The 21,149-nt window shown below is 46.7% G+C and overlaps 2 protein-coding genes across 5 annotated transcripts in view; one reads left to right on the top strand and one right to left on the bottom strand.

Moving 5' to 3' along the window:
* LOC105471308 (KIAA1549 ortholog) overlaps positions 1-20,866 on the bottom strand; it is a 201,853-nt gene extending 180,987 nt beyond the window's left edge. For all 4 annotated transcript variants that reach the window (XM_071094402.1, XM_071094401.1, XM_071094399.1 and 1 more), the window contains exon 1: positions 20,665-20,866. In XM_071094402.1, the coding sequence (XP_070950503.1) occupies positions 20,665-20,851 (187 nt within the window). In that variant the 5' untranslated portion in view covers positions 20,852-20,866. The remainder of the gene's footprint in view (positions 1-20,664) is intronic.
* LOC105471304 (cytochrome c oxidase subunit 7B, mitochondrial) lies at positions 4,217-4,569 on the top strand. The gene has a single exon (XM_011723712.3). It carries the CDS (start codon positions 4,287-4,289, stop codon positions 4,527-4,529), a length of 243 nt encoding a protein of 80 aa, XP_011722014.1. The 5' UTR covers positions 4,217-4,286; the 3' UTR covers positions 4,530-4,569.
* Positions 20,867-21,149: the final 283 nt, after the last annotated feature.

The raw sequence follows: 21,149 nt of genomic DNA, 5'->3' as shown, positions 1-21,149 counted from the left end.
CTTTCACAGCCTCCTGCTCTGTTCCTTCTTCTGTGATCCACAGATACTATAATTATAAACTACTTTTTTCATGGAAACTGACCTGCTCCTGCCCTATCTCACTTAAGTGATGACCATGCCACCATCAAAAAGAAAAATGTAGCCAGGCACAGTGGCTCATGCCTGTAGTCCCAGCACTTTGGGAGGCTGAGGCAGGAGAACTGCTTGATCTCAGGGGTTCAAGCCTGCAGTGAGAGATGATCATGCCACTGCACTCCAGCCTAGGTGACAGATAGAGGCCCTGTCTCTTAAAAAAAGAAAAGAAGAAATAAAGAAAAAAGCTACCAGACATCAACTTCCTCAATAGCATCGTTCTCCCGCCCCCTTACCTGCATGCACCCAAACCTGTAGCCATCACTCCCCGTTCCCACCTGTCTCAGTGGAAGAGGCGCCATTCTCCCTGTGCAAGGATGCACTGGAGTGTGAATCTCTCCTCTCTCAGTTATCAGCTATGTGACCTAAGGTGAGTTACTTCATCTCCTTATAATTGTACTGGATAGGGTTATCAGGATTAAATGGCTTGATACAATTAATACATAGCAACTCCCTAGAAGAATGCCTGACATAAGCGCACATTAAATTTTAGTTACCTATTATGTCTATTATGATGATCATTTATCCTAGTCTTCTCTGAGAGCTTTCTCAAGTAATTCTATCTTTTCTCTCCATTACCTTCAAACATTTTGTGCTTATGATAGCTCCTAATCTCCAAAGACAACCACCATCAATGTCAATGTCTATGCTATTTCACCACCCATCAATGGGTAGCCCTATTTCCTCCTGCCCCTTGTAGACGAGCCTTGTGATTTTCTCTCACCAGCAGAATGCAGCAGAGACAACTTTTGAGCCCCGGATCTTAAGAGGGCTGCTAGCTCCTGTTTCATTCCCCTTAGAAGCCAGCGGCCCCACATGAAGTCCTACTATAAGGAAATCCAAGCTGGCCACCTGGGAAGAGAGAGGGAGGGCATGTGGTGGAACACCAAGATAGGAGGGGATGTGAAACAGCCTCAGCCTTCCAGCCCAGTCCTGGAGCCAGCTGAACGCAGCCAAGTCAGTGACCCCAGCTGAGTTTCATGGAGCAGGAGAATTACCCATCCAAGACCTGTCCGAATTCCTGACCCGCAGAATCATGAGAAATGATAAACCATTACTGTTTTAAACCATTCCATTTCGGGGTGATTTGTTATGCGCAATAGATAACTGAAATGAGGCTCCCCTTTAGCATTAAAAGAATGTTCCATCTCATATCCATCTTCAAACATTCCCCACAGTTCTGCGGTCCTACATCCACCAACAGTTACTGCCCTCTTTGTATCATCGCTGCAGTCCTCTACTGTAGCCCTTCACATGCCACTGGATAGTCATTTATGTACAAAACTACTTCCCCTTGTAGACGGAGTTGCTAGAGGGCCACGACTGATTGCCGTATTTCTCTTAGTATCCCAACATCCAGCACGGTGCTCAGCACATGGCTGTGAGTGCTCCATCAGCGTTGGCTGAGTCATGCAGACATGTGGGCATGGAACCACCACACAACTGGTCTGCCTGCAGGCATGCCTTCTGGCACTGGCAAACCCAAAACAATGATGGAAGAACGAAAAGCAGGATCCAGGCAAGCACACGTCCCAGAGCCAGACGAGATGCAAAAGGTACAGGAGAGAGACGAAAGGTAAGATCTGCCAGTGAGACTCAGAAGTCACACGCGGAAAGCCATTGAGTTTTGGAGACTGTTTCCACAGCACTGCTGGTTTATCCGGACTGATAGGGTACACATTCTACAGGTATATCTTGTTTTCCTCTCGGGGGGACTGAATACAATTGGAAGACAGAGTAGAGGAACCGAAGGCTGTCAATAAGTAAAGTCAATCTAAACTACAACGAACAAAATAGAACAGTTTCAGGATTTCTGGGAAGTATTCAGAAGGTTAAACTTTATACCAGATCTAGGCAAGAACTCAAGGCGTTAATACACTGTGTTTTATGAAGAACCAAAAAGGCTCAAGAGGCACATAAAACAAACGAAGTAGGACAGCCAGCTGTAACGGTTAGTTTTTGAACAAGGTACTTATTTTAAGGCATCGACTTCCTCCCACCAAAATTTCAAAGTAAATAAGAAATTGATTTTAAACCAGAGGTATACACTAACTTAATTAACAGGGAAGATGTACGACAACCACACACTTGGCTGTCAGAAACAAACAACAGAAAAAAAGCAGAGTCAACACAAAGCAAAAATGGTATCAAAACCACAAGGAAATGATCCAGGACGTGATAAAAGAGGAAATGCGGTAAGAAAATGTCACTCAGTATTAAGAAAAATATTATCCTCACTGGTGGAGAAAATGGAATATGGCTCATCATGGAATTTTAACTTTTTGAGTTTTTTTATTATTAAAATGTTAAAATAGCATCTACTGTGGGCTAGGCCATGGTGACCAGACGACTAGGCCAGGGTGTGACTTCACAGCTGGGGCTTCTAACAGGGACAGGGAGCTGGCCAGGGGCCACAGGTGGCTCTGACTGTGGCTCTGTCCACAGAGCTCACTCTGCCCTGCAAGCAAAGCCTGTGAGTGGGCCCTTCAACGGGAGAGACCACAGAGTCATTCTCTAACCCAGACCCCGAACAGAGAAGACCATGGCTGGGGGTGCACATGCCCACCCCCAGGGTGGGAAAAACTCTTGCTAGCTGTGTGACCTTGAGCAAGTCAATGAACTTCTCTAAGCTTTATTTTCCTCATCTGTAAAATGGGGATCCTTACAGTACCGACCTCATACAACTGCTGCAGAGATTAAACAAGAGACACCGTGCCGTCTCCTCACACAATGTTCGGCACACAGCACGCACTCTATAATTGTGGGGTATTATTACTATTCTCAGCTCAGCCTTGAGACTGCTGCAGGAGACGACCAGAGAAAGATGTGCAAAGAGAACCTCATTTAAAGGCCCAAATGCCAATGAACAATCAGAGAAATGCACCTTGAATGGAGACACTCTTTACCTATCAGTTGGGCAAAGACAATAAAGACTGGTAACAGCCTGTATTACGGAGGAGAGAAGCAAGCTGGCACTCTGATGCATTGCTAGAGAGAATGTGGACTGCTTCAGCCTTTCTAGAGAGCGATTTGGCAATATGCATCAAAATTTAATACATGCATACTGCCTAGTCCAGCAAGTCTATTTCTGAGAATTTATCTTAAGAAGTAATTGGAAAAGTGTGTAAAGATGTATACACGATGATGCTCATAGCAGTGGTTTTTTTCCTTTTTTCCTTTTTTTTTTTTTTTTTTTTTGAGACAGGGTCTTGCTCTGTTGCCCAGGCTGGAGTGCAGTGGTGCAATCTCGGCTCACTGCAGGCTTAACCTCCTGGGCTCAAGAGATCTTCCCTCTTTGGCCTCCTTCAGCAGGCAGGAGCAGAGGAATTATGGAGGCGGTTGCTAATTTTTTACATCGGGGTTAGGGACGGCCTCCCTGATAACAGGAGATTTGAGCAGAGACCTGAAGGAAGGGGAGTCAACTGTGTCGATCGTATCTGAGATAAGAAAGTTCTAGGCAGAGGGAACAGCAAGTACAAATGATTGCAATGAATGCATATCATTTTTATAATCAGGAAAAAGCCAATAAAGATATTGTATCCTCAAACTACAGGTGCGTACCACCATGCCAGACTAATTTTTGTATTTTTTGTAGAGATGGGGTTTTGCCATGTTGCCCAGGCTGGTCTTGAACTCCTGGGCTCAAGCCATCTGCCCACCTCAGCCTCCCCCAGTGCTGGGATTACAGGCGTGAGTCACCATGCCCGGCAATATTTTCTTATAATATCGAAAGCTGAAGACAATACAATTACCCATCAACAGAGAACCAGATAAATGAAGTGTGGAACATCCACAGCGTCGAATAAAATCATGGTGTGGATCTGTATTTCCTGACAACTAAAGATTCCGTGATAAAGTGTGAAGCGAAAAAAAGCAAGCTGCCGAACAACATGTAGAATATGATGCCATTGCTTTCTGTGTATGCGCCTGTACCTGTGAAAACAGTCTGAAAGGAGAGACACTAAAATGTCACAGCACTTGTCTGACTGGTAGGATTTGCGGTGATCCTTGCGTTCTAATTTACACCTTCTTTGTACCACCTGACTTTACCGAATGTGCAAGAAATTTTACATTGTAGTCTGTTCAAGGGTACCTGAAACGAATTTGCACCAAAGCAGCAGCTCCATTGTCGCAGTTCTAGCTTCACCTTCACGATGTTTCCCTTGGTCAAAAACGCACTAAATCGTCTCCAAGTTCGAAGCATTCAGCAAACAATGGCAAGGCAGAGCCACCAGAAACGTACACCTGATTTTCATGACAAATACGGTAATGCTGTATTAGCTGGTGGAGCCACTTTCTGTATTGCTACATGGACATATGTAGCAACACAAATCGGAATAGAATGGAACCTGTCCCCTGTTGGCAGAGTTACCCCAAAGGAGTGGAGAAATCAGTAATCATCCCAGCTGGTGTAATAATGAATTGTTTAAAAAACAGCTCATAATTGATGCCAAATTATAGCACTGTGTACCCATTAAGATATGGCATTACTGAAGAAATAAAGTACATTTGAAACCTTCAAAAAAAAAAAAAAAAAAGAAATTTTACATTGTAAGTCTCATCACGTCACCCTCTGATCAAAACCCTCTATGATCCTCCACCCCAGCACCCACTTCCCTTCACACCTGAGTGCCTGCTGCCTCTGGCCTCCACCCTCTGTTTTGGGTGCACAGGCCTCCTCTGCCTCTCACAACACCAGGCACACTCCTGCCTCAAGGCCTCTGCACTGGCCACATCGTTTGCTGGAAACACCGTTCCCCACCAATACCTGCTTGTCTTGCCCCCTTGTCTCCTTCAAATGTTAGTTTAAATATCACTATTATGGATTGAATTGTGTGCCCCCAAAATTCCCACGTTGAAATCCTAACCCTCGAACCTCAGGATGTGACCTTATGTGGAAACAGGGTCATCAAAGATGTAGTTAAAATAAAGTCACACTGAAGTAGGGCTGGGCCCCTACCCAATACGACGGTCCTTATAAAAAGAGGAAACTTGCACGCACACACACAGAGGGAACACCATGTCAAGACGGGAGTCACACTGCCATGAGCCAGGAACCACCTGTATTAGTCAGGGTTCTCTAGAGGGACAGAACTAATAGGATAGCCATATATACATATACAGAAGAGTTTATTAAGGAGTATTAAACTCACATGATCACAAGGTCCCACAATAGGCCAACTGCAAGCTGAGGAGTAAGGAAGCCAGTCCAAGTCCCAAATCTGAAGAACATGAAGTGCGATGTTCAAGGGCAGGAAGCATCCAGCATGGGAGAAAGATTTAGGCTGAGAGGCTAAGCCAGTCTGGTATTTCCACATTCTTCTGCTTGCTTTTATCCTAGTCATGCTGGCAACTGATTAGATGGTGCTCACCCAGATTAAGGGTGGGTCTGCCTTTCCCAGTCCACTGACTCAAATGTTAATCTCCTTTGGCAACACCCTCACAGACACACCCAGGATCAATACTTTGCATCCTTCAATCCAATCGAATTGACACTCGGTATTAACCACTGCACCACCAGAAGCTGGGAGACAGGCCTGGAAGAGACCCTTCTCTAGCACCTTCACAGGAAGCACAGTGCTGCTGACACCTTGATCGTGGACTCCAGAACTATGAGACAATAACCTTCTGTTGCGTAAGCCACTCAGAGTGTGGTACATTGTTATGGCAGCCCGAGCAAATGGATCCAGCCCCATTTTCAACAAGGGTCCCTAAACGCCCAGATCAAAACTGCAACTCATCAGTCCAAGCTGTTTATCTGCTGCATTTACACATGACACCTATCGCGGAGTAACACATGATGTCATTAACTTTGTCCACTGATGCATCCCAAGGGCCCAGCACAGTGCCTGCACAGAGCAGGCACTCAAAGATTTGTGGAATACATGGACAAACGACACTGAACTACACAGCCCTGGTGGGGCCTACAGTCCAGTGGAGGAAGGCAGAATGCACAGACAAATATGTAGAAGACGATGCTAAGTGTTATGGAGAAAAAGAGCAAGCAGGAGCAGAGGAATTACGGAGGCGGTTGCTAATTTTTTACATCGGGGTTAGGGACGGCCTCCCTGACAACAGGAAATTTAAGCAGAGACCTGAAGGAAGGGGAGTCAACTGTGTCGATCGTATCTGAGATAAGAAAGTTCTAGGCAGAGGGAACTGCAAGTACAAATGATTGCAATGAATGCAAATCGTTTTTATAATCAGGAAAAAGCCAGTAAAGATATTGTATCCTCAAAAGGCATTAAGATACTGAAAAGCCCAATTCCAGGGTCTAGGAAAACCACCTAATTTTTCAAATTCCTAAGACTCTATTCAGGCCCAGGCTGAAAACTCCAACCCATTCCTGGAGCCGCCTTCCCCAGCCCAGTCTCCCAGCCCGTCCTCCATCAAACAGCTGTCCAGAAGAAAAAACACTCAACACTGCAAGGATGGTGAGGGGAGGAGAGGGGAGGTGAGGTGAGGTGAAGCAGCCCGAGGGTAGAGAGGCCCCGAGATCGTTGCTGGTGCTACAAAGCCAAGGACAACAATCCTGACCACTATCCTGGCCACCAGTGGCTGACCTGCCCCCCAACCTCCATTCAGATCTGGCCTGTGCTGGCCTGCACAGATGCCCCTCTATCCCAGCCTGTCACCTGCCTCCACTGCCAGTTCCCAAAGCAAGCACCTGTCATGGGCTCCTGCTCTGCACCAAGACCACTGAGGCTCCCAGCTCTGAGCAATGTCCACTCCTGCTTCCCTACCAGCTAGTTCCCACTCCACTGGGCATGGATGAAGCTGGAAGTCATTATCCTCAGCAAACTAATGCAAGAACAGAAAACCAAACACCGCATGTTCTCACTTATAAATGGGAGCTAAACAATGAGATCACATGGACACAGGAAAGGGAACAACACACACCGGGCCCTCTCAGTGGGTGGGGTGGAAGGAGGGAGAGTATTAGGAAAAAGAGCTAATGCATGCTGGGCTTAATACCTAGATGACGGGTTGACAGGTGTAGCAAACCACCATGGTACACATCTACCTATGTAACAAACCTGCACATCCTGCACATGTATTCCAGAACTAAAAATAAAAACTAAAAACATAATTGTGGTTAAAAACATAACATAAAATTTACCATCTTGTATTAATGTTAAACAGAAATTTTTATTTAAAGGCAATTCATTGCAGCAGCGATATATATTTTTAAAACGAAACAAACTAGAGGTCAGATAGTCAACAGAGTTTATTTTTCAACCTATCTAGTACAGCCAAAGTATAAAAAGCTAAAAACCTTGTGCTCCAAAGCCAGACGTGGTGGTTCACGCCTGTAATCCCAGCACTTTGGGAGGCCGAGGCGGGCGGATCACGAAGTCAGGAGATCGAGACCATCATGGCTAACACAGTGAAACCCCGTCTCTACTAAAAAATACAAAAAAAAAAAAAAAAAATAGCCAGGAGTGGTGGCGGGCACCTTTAGTACCAGCTACTCGGGAGGCTGAGAATGGCATGAACCCAGGAGGCGGAGCTTGCAGTGAGCCGAGATCACGTCACTGACCTCCAACCTGGGAGACAGAGCAAGACTCCATCTCAAAAAAAAAAAAAAAAAAAAAAAAAAAAAAAAAAAACCTTGTGCTCCAATAATATTTTCTTCTTATTATTTTCTTTAGCATCCTTTTTTTAACTTTATTTCAGGTTTGGGGTATAAGTGAAGGTTTGTTATACAGGTAAACAGGTGCCACAGGGGTTTGCTGTTCATATTATTTCATCACCCAGGTTTTAAGCCCAATACCCAATAGTTATCTTTTCTGCTCCTCTCCCTCCTCCCACCATCCAACTCAAGGAGGCTCCAGTGTCTGTTGACTCTTTCTGTGTTCATAAGTTACCATTTAGCTCCCCCAAATTGACCATCATAACCATTTCTAAGTGTACAGTTCCACAGTGTCGAGTATATTCACATTGCTGTGCAACTGATAGCCTCAACTCTTTCATCTTGCAAAGCTGAAACTCTGTCCCCATTAAACAAAAACTTTCCATTCCCCCTCCTCCCAGACCCTTGCCATCCTTCTACTTCCTGTCTCCATGGCTTTGACTACTCTAGGGACCTCATATAAGTGGAATCCTACAGTATTTGTCTTCTCGTGACTGGCTCATCTCACTTGGCATAATGTCTTTGAGGTTCATCCATGTTGCAGCATGTGTCAGAATTTCCTTCCTTTTTAAGGCTGAATAATATTTCACTGAATGGCTAGACCACATTTTTAAAAAATTATTTATTTTCAATTTTGTGGGTACATAGTTGGTATATATATTTATGGGTTATATGAGTTTTGTTTTTGTTTGTGTTTTTGTTTTGAGATGGAGTCTCGCTCTGTCTCCCAGTCTGCAGTGCAGTGATGCGATCTCGGCTCACTGCAATCTCTGCCTCTCGGGATCAAGCAATTCTCCTGCCTCAGCCTCCCAAGTAGCTGGGATTACAGGCCTGCACCACCATGCCTGACTAACTTCTGTATTTTTTAGTAGAGACGGGGTTTCACTGTGTTGGCCAGGCTTGTCTCAAACTCCTGACCTCAGGTGATCTGACCACCTCAGCCTCCCAAAGGGCTGGGATTACAGGCGTGAGCCACCGTGCCCAGCCCATGAGATGCTTTTACACAGGTATGCAATGCATAATAATCACATCAAGGTAAATGGCACGTCCACCCCCTCAAGCATCTGTCCTTTGTGTTATAAACAATCCAATTATACTAGCTGTTTTTAAATGTGCAACTAAATTATTTTTGACTATAGTCACCCTGTTGTGCTAGCAAATACTAGGTCTTATTCATTCTTAACTTTCTTTTCCTTTTTTAAAAATTTTCCTTTCCTATATAAAAGCAACTTATTCATTCTATTTTTTGTACCTATTAACCATCCCCACTTCCTTCCAGACCACAGTTTGTTTATTCATTCATCTGTCCACAGACACGTGGGTTGCTTTCGCCTCTGCCTCAGCTTTGACACCCTTTTGCTTCAACTATCTCCAAGCACTTTTGTAATTCTTGGTAGTCAACCACCCTAACACCTGCTAACACCAGCTCAGGGAACTCAGGACCGGACTTAAAGGCTTGTGACCATGCTCAGGGCAGGGGCGGTTCTCTGAGCAGCACATCCAACCAGGCACCAGCTCAGCTCTGAACCCGCTACTGCTCCTACCCTCAGTTTTGTCCGATGACTTGAGATCTGGGCTGCATTTTTATGAGCTATGGACTCTCCACTAATTAGAGAACCAAAAATCTTTGAAATACACCCAACTTCAATGAGGAACTGCACAGTTCTGAGCCTCTCAAGCTTTGGCGTGCATACAAGTCACCTGCAGATGCTTTCAAAAAGTCGATGCAGTAGGTCCGGGGTGGGGTCCAACATTCTGCATTTCTGACAAGCTCTCAGGCTATGCTGATGCTGCTGATCTGGGGACCACACTTGGAGCAGCAAGGACCTGGCAACCTCCCGCCTGCTCAGACCTGTCTCCTGGGCTTTGCCCAAGTTCCCCTGGAAGCTGGCTCCATAAGATCATCTGTTTTGCATGTTTGGGGCTTCCCCCTTTGAAAGCTCCCCAACAGTATTTACCCAGTGTTTTAAAGTAGCTCTTCAGACTGTCTGGCTCCACAATTAATCCAAGCACCCAAAACAGTAAGTGAGGAAGGGCTCCTTCCTCAGCCCAAACAAGAGAACAAAGAAGAAAGAAGAACAACAGGAGTTTTCAAGTGACTCCAAAGGATTGGGAACCACCAGGAAACCACCAGGAGCGAGGAGCCTTCCCAGCTGCCCTGCCCTCGATACAACACCCTGGGACCGCTGTGGCCTATCTTCCGCCAAGGCTCTGGGCCACCCAGTCTGCTGGAGGGACAAGCAGAGCATCCGCCTGGACTGCGACCAAGACTGGCCTTCCAACTTCAACTGGGCCCTTGCCACTGCCTGGCAATTCTTTCACTCATCCCTTCTCACTCTCCTCTGGAAGCCAGTTGTGTTTGCTCAAGCTCCCAATCCCCCCACGCTGTCGTCCTCTCTCCAGATCTGCTCACCTCCCACCCTCCACGAATAGACCCGCACTCCCCCATACATCTCTGTCCCCAGACAAGCCACCTGTTTCTCCTTCTGTTTTCCTCCTCTCTCAAATGAACCCCTCCACTCTTGCCCTAGATCCCATCCCTTCCAAGCCCCCAGGAGCCTTCACTCCTGCCCTCTCTGTCTCCCTTTCCAACCCCACTCTAGATTGGCTTCTTCCTAGTCCTCACCTGCACAGATGGCCTCTACCTTACCACTCCCTCTTCCTACGTTATTTCACTCCTTGCGCACACACAGCACCCTTCATTACACAGAGGCTGGCCCTCTGAGGGGCTGAGTCCTACCCAGTCAGCGGCTATCTGTCACAACAAAACCCACCCCCTAGGGTTGAGAAATCATCTTGCAGCTGGACCTCAACCTCGAGAGGGCAAAACTCAGCCTCCAAATCACATTACTTCCCTTCTCTTCCTTGAAAGATCTTCTTGGCCCCTTTCAGTACTAATATGTGGAATATTCTGCACCTTCCGTGCTCATTTGCCCACATCCTAGACCCCCAACTCTTGCCCTGTACACCTGCTATCTGAGCGCACAGGGTTTGACTCAGACTTGGAGCATAATGAAAACCATGGGGGCCACTGCAGACAGTCAAGCCAGGAGGAAGTGACGTGACCTGTTCCTAGCAGGCCCTTCCCGCTGAAGGTGGAGGATGAACTGGGGGAAGCGAGAGCAGAAGTGGAGGCCGCGATAGTCACCTAGAGAAAAGAGGATAGGAGCTTGAATGAGGGTGGTGGTGGCAGCGATAGTACAGTGGATAGATTCAAGAGGGACTTCCTCCCCTCCCATGCACAGTCCTCTGGGAACTTTCCTTCCCTCATTGAGGGGCTGGTGCCTGGCTCACAGCCCTTTCTTCCTCTCTCCAGGCAAGTTCAGCATCCACAGAAGTTATTCACCCTAAAGCCTTCCTCCATGTTCCACTTCAACAACTCATTCCCACCGCTACACCCTACCCTGCTCATTACCCAAGACCAAAACTAGAGATGATCCACTTCTGAACCTCGGCACAAGGACACCCAATCCCTCCCGCCCTCTCCCACCTCTCTCCCGCCCTCTCCCACCTCTCTCCCAACACCTGCCTTAGGATCTCAGCTGCACCCCTCCTCCCAGTCCCTTTCCCACTGCTCCATCCACGGTTCACCTCCTTCCTCACCCAGCCTAGACCCCATGCTATCTCATCCAGACCACCTCTTGCCAGCTCCTTCAATCCCCTTTGGCTCTTCACACCTGCCCTGTGATTCCCCACCCCTGACTCAGGCCAATGGCTCACCTTTCCCAGACACACTGGAACGTCAAGTGCTAGAGGACAAAAATCACATGGCGGGTTCCCTAACATCACCACAGATACCCCCATTACCTTGGACTTCACTCCCAACCTTCCACCAGTCCCTCCAATTCCTTCTCCCAATATGACTTCTTCCTAACTCTTCTTAGGGTGGTCCTGCCTGCCCACGTGAACTTCCTCACTTTCGGTAAATTAGCCATCAGGTCCTTCCTTCTACTTTCTTAAATTTTCAACCACTGTTTTTGTTTTGTTTTGTTTTGTTTTTTGAGATGGAGTCGTGCTCTGTCACCCAGGCTGGAGTGCAGTGGCGCAATCTCGGTTCGCTGCAACCTCTGCCTCCCAGGTTCAAGCGATTCTTGTGCCTCAGCCTCCAGAGTAGCTGGGATTACAGGTGTGTGCCATGACACCTGGCTAATTTTTGTAATTTTAGTAGTGACAGGGTTTCACCATGTTGGCCAGGCTGGTCTCAAACTCCTGACCTCAAGTGATCCACCTGCCTGGGCCTCCCAAAGTGCTGGGATTACAGGCATGAGCCACCGTGCCCAGCCCAGTCACTGTATTTTTACTGACTCTTGAAACCTACAAACACAATCAAGTCTAAAACATGTTTTTAAAACTTCCACCAACTCTCCTGCCACCATTAAGTTATAGGGAGTAACTCAAACCTCACCAGGCCTAAGAATAACATAAAGAGCTTGTGGAACGTTTCAAAAATAGAAATCCTCAGCCATCACCTGCATCAGTAGACCTAGCTTGACCATGAGTTGGGTTTTTAACAGGTGATTCTGATCAGTTGGCCCTCATCCCATCCTTCAAGAAACAGCTTGGTAGAGTAGCATTTGACATGATGGATCACTCACCTAGATGAAACCCTCTCCCCGTCTCCCGGCTCTCACAGCACTATTTTGTCATGATGGTCAGTTTCCTTTGTGTGCTCCTCTTTGTCTTCCCCTCTCCTTCATGCTAGTTTCAGGGTTTCTGTCCTTGGCCGCCTTGCCTCCTAACTCTCCATGCTCTCCCCTCATTAGTGTCTTCCATATCTATGACTTCAACTACCATCAAGTGCAACATTTAACAAGCTTTTTTTTTCTTTTAAGTTCTTGCTCTGTCGTCCAGGCTTGAGTGTAATGGCACAATCCCAGTTCACTGCAGCCTCAACTTGCTAGGCTCAAGCAATCCTCCTGCCTCAGCCTCCCGAGTAGCTGAGACTACAGGTACGTGCCATCATGCCCAGCTAATTTTTGTATTTTTTTGTAGCGACAAGGTCTCACTATGTTGCCCAGGCTGGTCTTAAACTCCTGAGTTCAAGCAATCCTCCTGCCTTGGGCTTCCAAAGTGCTAGGAATACAGCCATGAGCCACTGCACCCAGCCTAACTTTTTTTCTAAGTACTGGATCTGGGATAGATATTAAAAAAAAAAAAAGAATGAATGTACAGGTGATAGTCAACACAGTTAACAGCAGTGGAGCATGAGCACTGACAGTCAGAAAGGGAGCTATTCTAATTTTATGAGCAAAGGATCTGAACAGACATTTCTCAAAAGAGACACACAAATGGTCAACAGGTAAAGAAAAATTGCTCAGCATCCCTAATCCTTAGGGAAATGCAAATTAAAACCACAATGAGCTAGCACCTCACACCTGCCAGAATGGTCCTTGCCAAAAAACTAAAGCAGAGTCCTTGAGGCGCCTGCTGTGCTGAGCGTTAACCCTTCAGTTGCTGGATCTCAGTGAGGTGGAAGGTGGCCGTGGTCCTTGGGAGAAGAGTCCTGAAAGATGGCAGGGAGGCTTAGGGTACTTGGGGGTGGGGAGCAAGGAATATTCAGTATAGCAGCTATTTACCAACTGCTATGGTAGTATCTCAGTGGTTTGGTTTTGTTTTTTGAGACAGAGTCTCATTTTGTTGCCCAGGCTGGAGTGCAATGGTGCGATCTCAGTTCACTGCAACCTCTGCCTCCCAGGTTCAAGCCTCAGCCTCCTGAGTAGCTGGGATTACAGGTACCCACCACCATGCCCGGCTATTTTTTTGTGTTTTTAGTAGAGACGAGGTTTCACCATGTTGGCCAGGCTGGTCTCCATCCAACTCCTGGCCTCAAGTGACCCTCCTGCCTCAGCCTCCCAAAGTGCTGGGATTATAGGCGTGAGTCACCGCATCCAGCCTGTATCTCAGTGTTTTAACAACCAAATACTTGCAATGAATGAAAACAGCAGGACTAGGGGACCATTCTAATCTAGTTGCCTGGTCAAATAAAATATGGCTCTTGCGTACTATTCACACAGACTTAGTCCCAAAAGCAGGTGTCTCTCAACGTCTCTGGAGATTTGTATAGCTCCAGAGTTAGTCCAGGCTGACTTAGCCTTCAATGTTCCAACAATACCTATTCCCAGAAGGCTGGAACAGGAGGCACTTTACCTCTTAGCCCAGTGCTTCCCGAACTTCAATTGTGTGTGCAAAATCACCAGGGGGATCTTGTTAAATGCAGATTCTGATTCAGAAGGTCGCGGGTGAGCCCTGAGATTCTGCATTTTCTAATAAGCTACCAGGCAGTGATGATGCTGAGAGTGTGCGGACCACAAGATTAGATTTTCACTAATGAGAAGTAATTGCCTGAAGCTAACAAAGGAGATGGAAAAAAGAAAGAGACAAAAAGAAAGAATAAGAGAAAGCAAAGTATGTGTCCTGAGAGTATGGATGCAAGAGGGAAGAACAAAGGGAATTTTTAAAAAGAAGAGCCATCTGCAATGGTAAGAATGAGCTGCCTTCAGCAGGTCACTGGCCTAGAACATCTACCAGGCAAGGAGAAATGACACTCACAACAACCCAATAGAAAAAGGACAGATGCTGCTTATAAGTAAGTGCATTCCAAGACATCCAAGATGTTGACTTGATATGTAGAAGCTACAGGGAGAAATGAGCTACAAGGAGCTAGAGGGTTAATGAGATTAGCGCTAATCTCATTAACCCTTTCTTACACTGAGGAGGAAACCCAGGACAAGGTAACTTGTCCACAGTCACAAAGTTACGGGCAGAAATGCACACACCCAGGTTTTCTAACTCACCTTTTAACAAATCCTGCTGCCTAACAACAAGAAAAAGAAATCACATTGTGAGCTCCAGATGAAAGGTGGGTGGTCACAACTTGAAAACAAATTAGATCAGTTAGAACAGTGTCTTCTATCTGGGAAAATCAACCTAGTGTAATTATAAAGACAGTAATTAGCTGCCTCTATCATTCAGGGCACTGATAGAAAACCTGTGGCTCAGGCCGGGCGCGGTGGCTCAAGCCTGTAATCCCAGCACTTTGGGAGGCCGAGACGGGCGGATCACGAGGTCAGGAGATCGAGACCATCCTGGCTAACACAGTGAAACCCCGTCTCTACTAAAAATACAAAAACTTAGCCGGGCGAGGCGGCAGGCGCCTGTAGTCCCAGCTACTCGGGAGGCTGAGGCAGGAGAATGGCGTGAACCCGGGAGGCGGAGCTTGCAGTGAGCTGAGATCCGGCCACTGCACTCCAGCCTGGGTGACAGAGCGAGACTCCGTCTCAAAAAAAAAAAAAAAAAAAAAAAAAAAAGAAAACCTGTGGCTCCCAGGTCCCTAGTGACTTTTAATAACTCCCTGGCTGGGTTCTGTTTTCAGAATTAAGTGAGGCACTTCCTGACAAGGGCTGCAGCAGCTCTTCCCAAATGGGCAGGAGTGAACATTGAAAATGCATTCCTCTGCACCCTTTCACTCCCAACCCAAGCAAACACATATAACAAAAAATGGTTATTTTATTTTGAGACGGAGTCTTGCTCTGTCATCCAGGCTGGAATGCAGTGGCGCAATCTCAGCTCACTGCAACCTCTGCCTCCCAGGTTCAAGAGATTCTCCTGCCTCACCATCCCAAGTAGCTGGGATTACAGGCACCTGCCACCACACCCAGCTAATTTCTGTATTTTTAGTACAGACAGGGTTTCATCATGCTGGCCAGGCTGGTCTCGAACTCCTGACCTCAGGCGATCCACCTGTCTTGGCCTCCCAAAGTGTTGGGATTACAGGCATGAGCCACCTCGCCTGACCTCAACATAACGATTTTACACTGTTCTAACAGTGAAAAGACAATTCCAAGATATTAAATGGTAGTCCCCCTCCTCCAAGGTTTCGTATACCAGAGGACAACTGTGGTTTGAAGATATTTTGAGGTATTCTGAGATACAGCATACTCATGTTTTACTACAGTAGACTTAGAACTGTTCTGTTTTGTTGTTATTGTTAATCTCTTACTGTGCCTCATTTTTAAATTAAACTTTATTGCAGATATGTACATACAGGAAAAAACCATGGTATATACAGAGTTCAGGACTACCCAAAGTTTCAGGCATCCGCTGGGGGTCTTGGACCACATCCCTTGCAGATAAGGAAGGACTTATATATCTTCAAAATACTGTTAATTTTCAGTTACTGGGTTTACAGTATCTGGATCAGTGGTTCCAATGCTCAGTGGCTAAAAATGAGCTGTGAACTTACTAAAATGAAGATTCCCAGGCACTGCCACCAAAGAGTCTAATTTAGAGGTTAAGGGTGAGTCTTAGATATCTAAATTCTTAACAAGCACCCCCACATCCCTAAATGATGTTGATGCAGGAGGCCTAGGGGCCACACTTTTGAAACATTTAAGTATTTGTTTATAATATACTAAACTACTTACAAAGCATAAATATTCACCTAGAAATGGCCAATAATAGCACATTAAGATAAAAATTTAACACACCATAAGCATAAATGCAATAAAAAATTACTAAAAGAACAAATGGCAGATCTTGCTAATCAAAATAACCAAAAACTTCTACATTTCAAAATTACATAAAATTTAAAAGAAATTCCTTTGGAAGGGGGAAAACGCAACAAACAGAAGGAAAAACGGTTGCTATCCTTCTAATACATAAAGATTTAAATACATATCTATGCCACAACAGGTAAATAAATAAAAATACAGAGAAAATTCAGACTACATATACAAAATAAAAAATAGCCAACTCTAAAGCAGCAAAACCCTACAGGTTAAAACAATGTATTACAAATTTATTTAACAAGGTTTTTAAAGTAACATTCAATGCCAGTGATGAAGTGAAATACTAATGCAAGTGATAATGGAAGGCCCCTGCGTAAGCTTCAAGGGCTTACGTCAGCGTTATAACTTTCAAAAATTGCTTCATTCAACAATCACATACTGAGTAACTACTAAGTGCCCAGCATTTTGAACAAAACATGCAGAAATCCAGCCTGGTGGGCCTTACATTTTAATCACATTCCCTTAATACCCCTTCCACAAATATATACTCAAGAAAATACAAACACACAGAAAGAAACATACACAAAGCCTTGGTTCTTTTTTTTTTTTTTTTTTTTTTTTTTTTTTTGAGACAGAGTCTTGCCCATTGCCCAGGCTGGAGTGCAGTGGCACCATCTCGACTCACTGCAACCTCTGCCTCTCGTGTTCAAGCAATTCTCCTGCCTCAGCCTACCGAGTAGCTAGTATTATGGGTGCGTGCCACCACGCCTGGCTCATTTTTGTATTTTTATTAGAAGCGGGGTTTCATCATGTTAGCAAGGCTGGTCTCGAGCTCCTGACCTCAGGTGATCTGCCCACCTCAGCTTCCCAAAGTGCTGGGATTACAGGCATGAGCCAGCACGCCCATCAGCATTACTTACAGCAACCAAAAAAATGGAAATAAAAGAACAAATCATTAGGATAGAAAACTGTTTCCAAATAAGATTTAATGAATGGAAAAATGCTTAAGTTAAATGTAGAGTGGAAATGGTAGTAAATACAATTGTGCATATAATTCTTTTTTTAACGTTAACAACAAAAAAAGGACTAAATTACTTAGTGTTACCTATAGGCTGTGAGATTATGGGTGACTGGTTTCTGTACCCTTCAGTAATTTCCAAATTCCCTACAAAGCCATCTATTTCATAATAACTATTACTTTTAAAAAACTTATCTCTGAATAAGGTGAAGAAACATGATTCTTTGTTTTTATATTGTGGATGGCTAATCACTTAAGAGCAATGCGTTCAAAAGTAAGTCCAAAGTATTACAAGTTGTTTCCACAACAGTCAATGGTTAAGACTAAACTAGTAAATTTTTTTAAGACCAACCCAGATGTCCATCAATGATAGACTGGACTAAGAAAATGTGGCACATGTACACCATGGAATACTATGCAGCCATAAAAAAGGATGAGTTCATGTCCTTTGTAGGGACATGGATGCAGCAGGAAACCATCATTCTGAGCAAACTATGTCAAGGACAGAAAACCAAACACTGCATGTTCTCACTCATAGGTGGGAACTGAACAATGAGAACACTTGGACACAGGGTGGGGAACATCACACACCGGGGCCTGTCGTGGGGTCGGGGGAGTGGGGAGGGATAGCATTAGGAGATATACCTAATGTAAATGACGAGTTAATGGGTGCAGCAAACCAACATGGCCCATGTATACATACGTAACAAACCTGCACGCTGTGCACATGTACCCTAGAACTTTAAGTATAATAATAAAAAACAAAAAATAAAAATAAAAAAACAAAAACACAATCAAAATGCTGAATGAAATAGAAATAGACAAGAAATCGATACAACATAGAGATTTAACCAAAGACTGTAATAAGGAGGCCACCTGGAAGGTGGACTCTACTGAACAAACGTTAGTAAGAGAAGCCGGCTGAAGGAGATAGCTAGCTTTCAGCCAGCCACGGAAGGGAATGCTGCCTCACAGAGGAAATCCAAAACAGGGCTAAGCCATGCCATTTTCTGACTAGCACTGCTTATTCCTTAGAAAGAGAACCAACCACCATAGCAGTGTTCAGCAAAGCTTTCTTATCTTCCAAATCTCCTGGTGAAAATACCATACTCAGGACGGGGAGGGTGGCCCAAGCAACTGCAATGCACCCTCTTCCCAGGATCCACAGCACCACCTAGGCGCCCTACACACCCCCTAGCTACATCAGGAAGCCACGCTCCACCAAGATGGTTCCTCACAGTCTTCAAGAAGTAGATGGGCTCACCCCCAGCAGGTCATCCATGAGGAATCCTGCCTTTCCTGTCCGGGAATGGTCTGTGCAAGGATTTGTACTTCCTTCACTGCTCTGTGTTTCCAGCTGGATCCTGGAGCACAGGAGCCGTGCCCTCCACTTCTTAGTTCCTAGTCTATGAGCCTGGCAGCGGCTGAAGCCAATATACAAACTAGTGAAAGGATGAAGTCTCTGTTTCCATGATGTCAGCTCTAGAATGGAAATATAATTAATTTCATGTCTCCAGGTTGAATATTTGTATCGGGGTAGAGCGGAAGCAGGAAAGGACTTCTAAAGAAGAGAAAGGGGTGGGCAGTACAAACAGCTCCACTATTTAAAGTTACCAGAAGAAGCACTTATATTCTCCACAACCTCTGCAGTATACCCAGATGGCCACATTCATATGGGGAAGCCATCAGGCACAGAAGGGAAGCGTGTCATAGATTCTGAAACCAAACCAACCTAAACTCAAAGCCTTAGTTTCCTCATCTGTAAAATGGGGATAACTATGCCTAACTCACAACGTGATCGGATCATGTATATAAAATTCAACACCTGGCACACAAAAAGGCACTCAGGAGATGGAAACCATTTATCTGCTGTGTCCTATGACAGATGAATCCACAAGTATCAGATGGGCTCTCTTTGTTGACTAAAGCCAAGAGACCCTTCACAATCATCTCCTCTCCTCTGGACACATAGGGCTGGAACTCGCAGGAGCAGGACTGAGACAGTAGGTTCTAGGTTACAGTAAGGTGTTTGCACTAGCTGTATACTGCCTAAAAGAGACTCATTCTGTCACTCCAACCCTGGTTCCACCCAGCTATGGGAAATCTCTGCAGAGGCTTCAGGTGTGGATATGTCTATGGGCCAAGAGCGGGTGTCGGGGGCGGGGAAAGTGATGACTGTGACCTTGAGCAAGGCGCTTCTCTGCCTTAGTTTCCTCTCTGGTAAGCAGAGTGGCACCGTTCCATGATCCCTGAAGTCCTCCCTGTGCTTCTATTGTACCATCCCCTTTAGGGCACTGGTTATAATTCTCACAGGTCCAAGGGACACCTTCAAATGTGTTCCAATTCCTCCCAGCCACTGAGCAGCCCTTTGGCCCTGCTCCCACGAGAAGGGAGGATTCGGAGCAGCGTTCACGGCTTTCTGTTTTTTGTTCTGTGTGCAGCAGCTCTCTACCCCGAGCTGCTCCTTCCACCTTTCCTTTTCCGCCTCGAAGTGGTCAAGTGCCTGTGCTGGGGCAATCGCTGGCCTGCAGTGTCAGCTCAGAGACGGTTTCCAGACCATCCTGTGTACAGGCTCAGGGTGGACAAATAAACATTTTGGAGAAGCAATAGGAATTAAATCATTTCTTCCAAAACAAAACCCTCATGCTTCTTCATAAATCATGCCTCTTCATTCCATACTGATGAACAGTCACTAAATTGCATCTGTTATAAAAACAGCCCTTACTCCTTTCAAGCCCTGACACTTAAAAATCAAAATATTTTCGCACTCCATTGTACTAATAATGCCTTGCAGAAGTAATACCAATAGCTATTTCCCTGGAAAGATCCGTGGCCAGGGCGCTTTCCAAGAGGTTTTCTTTGAATGTTCTTTGTGTCCTGCTGCACGGGGGGACACGGCCGGCCGGCCCGCATCTGGGGGACGCTGGGCTTGTCCCGGTAATGCAATACTCTTCTAAAGCACACCCCGAATGCACCCCTTCGCCCCGACAATAAAGTATCTCAAAACATTCGATATGCCACATCATATAGCCTTGACAAAAAAGCACTCCGGTGCCTGCATTCTGCAGGAAACACCAGGCACATTCTGAGATGAAGCCACCAGACCCGCTTCGGGCTCCATGGACAAGAGAATAGCTTTGCAGACCCCTTAACAAGACCGGCCAGAAGCCGCTCGCTTGTTTGTTTTAATTATTTATTTCCCCCGTGCCTTTATTTGCTGGGCCCCAGAAGAATGGCAAAGCATCTTCCAGAAAGGACGGCGAGGGAGCTGGAGAATAAAAGAGGATGGGCGGGGAAAGTCGGGGTTTTGAAAACAGCAGCGATAAAGGCAGGCGGGGTCGCGGCCGCGTCCCGAGGGTCTCGGCGGGGCTTACCTGGGGCGCACGAGGCCGGCCGGGCGAGCAGCAGCAGCCAGAGGCCGGGGAGCAGCAGCCCCGGGCGGCGGCGGCGGGCGCGGCGGGCGGAAGGCCCTCGGCCGCTCGGCCCCGGGGCCAGCGCGACCCCGGCGCGGGGCTTCCCCTCCATGGCCGCGCCTCGGCGTCGGCGCCGCGCCCCCGGCATTCCCGGCCGGCGCCCCGGCCCGGCCTCGCGGCTCAGCGGCTCTCAAGTCCGGGAGGGGCGGCCGCTGCGGCTGCGGCTGGGACGGGGCGCCGCGCACCGGCGCGGAGGGAGGCCGGCGAGGCGGGGGCGGGCCGGGCCGGAACCGCGGACAGGGGCGCCAGCCGCACGCCCGCCTCGCCGCTCCGCCCCCTTCGGAGCCTCGGAGCTGCTGCCCGGCAACGCGCGGGCCCGGGCGCGGGGCGGCGAGCACCCCCTCCCGGCCGGCTGGGCGCCTGCCTGCCTGCTTGCCGGCGGGGCG

This window comes from Macaca nemestrina, chromosome 4 (assembly GCF_043159975.1).
Source record: "Macaca nemestrina isolate mMacNem1 chromosome 4, mMacNem.hap1, whole genome shotgun sequence".
Lineage (NCBI taxonomy): Eukaryota > Metazoa > Chordata > Mammalia > Primates > Cercopithecidae > Macaca > Macaca nemestrina.
The sequence above is the reverse complement of the archived record's forward strand: the minus strand, read 5'-3'. Positions and strand labels throughout refer to the sequence as shown.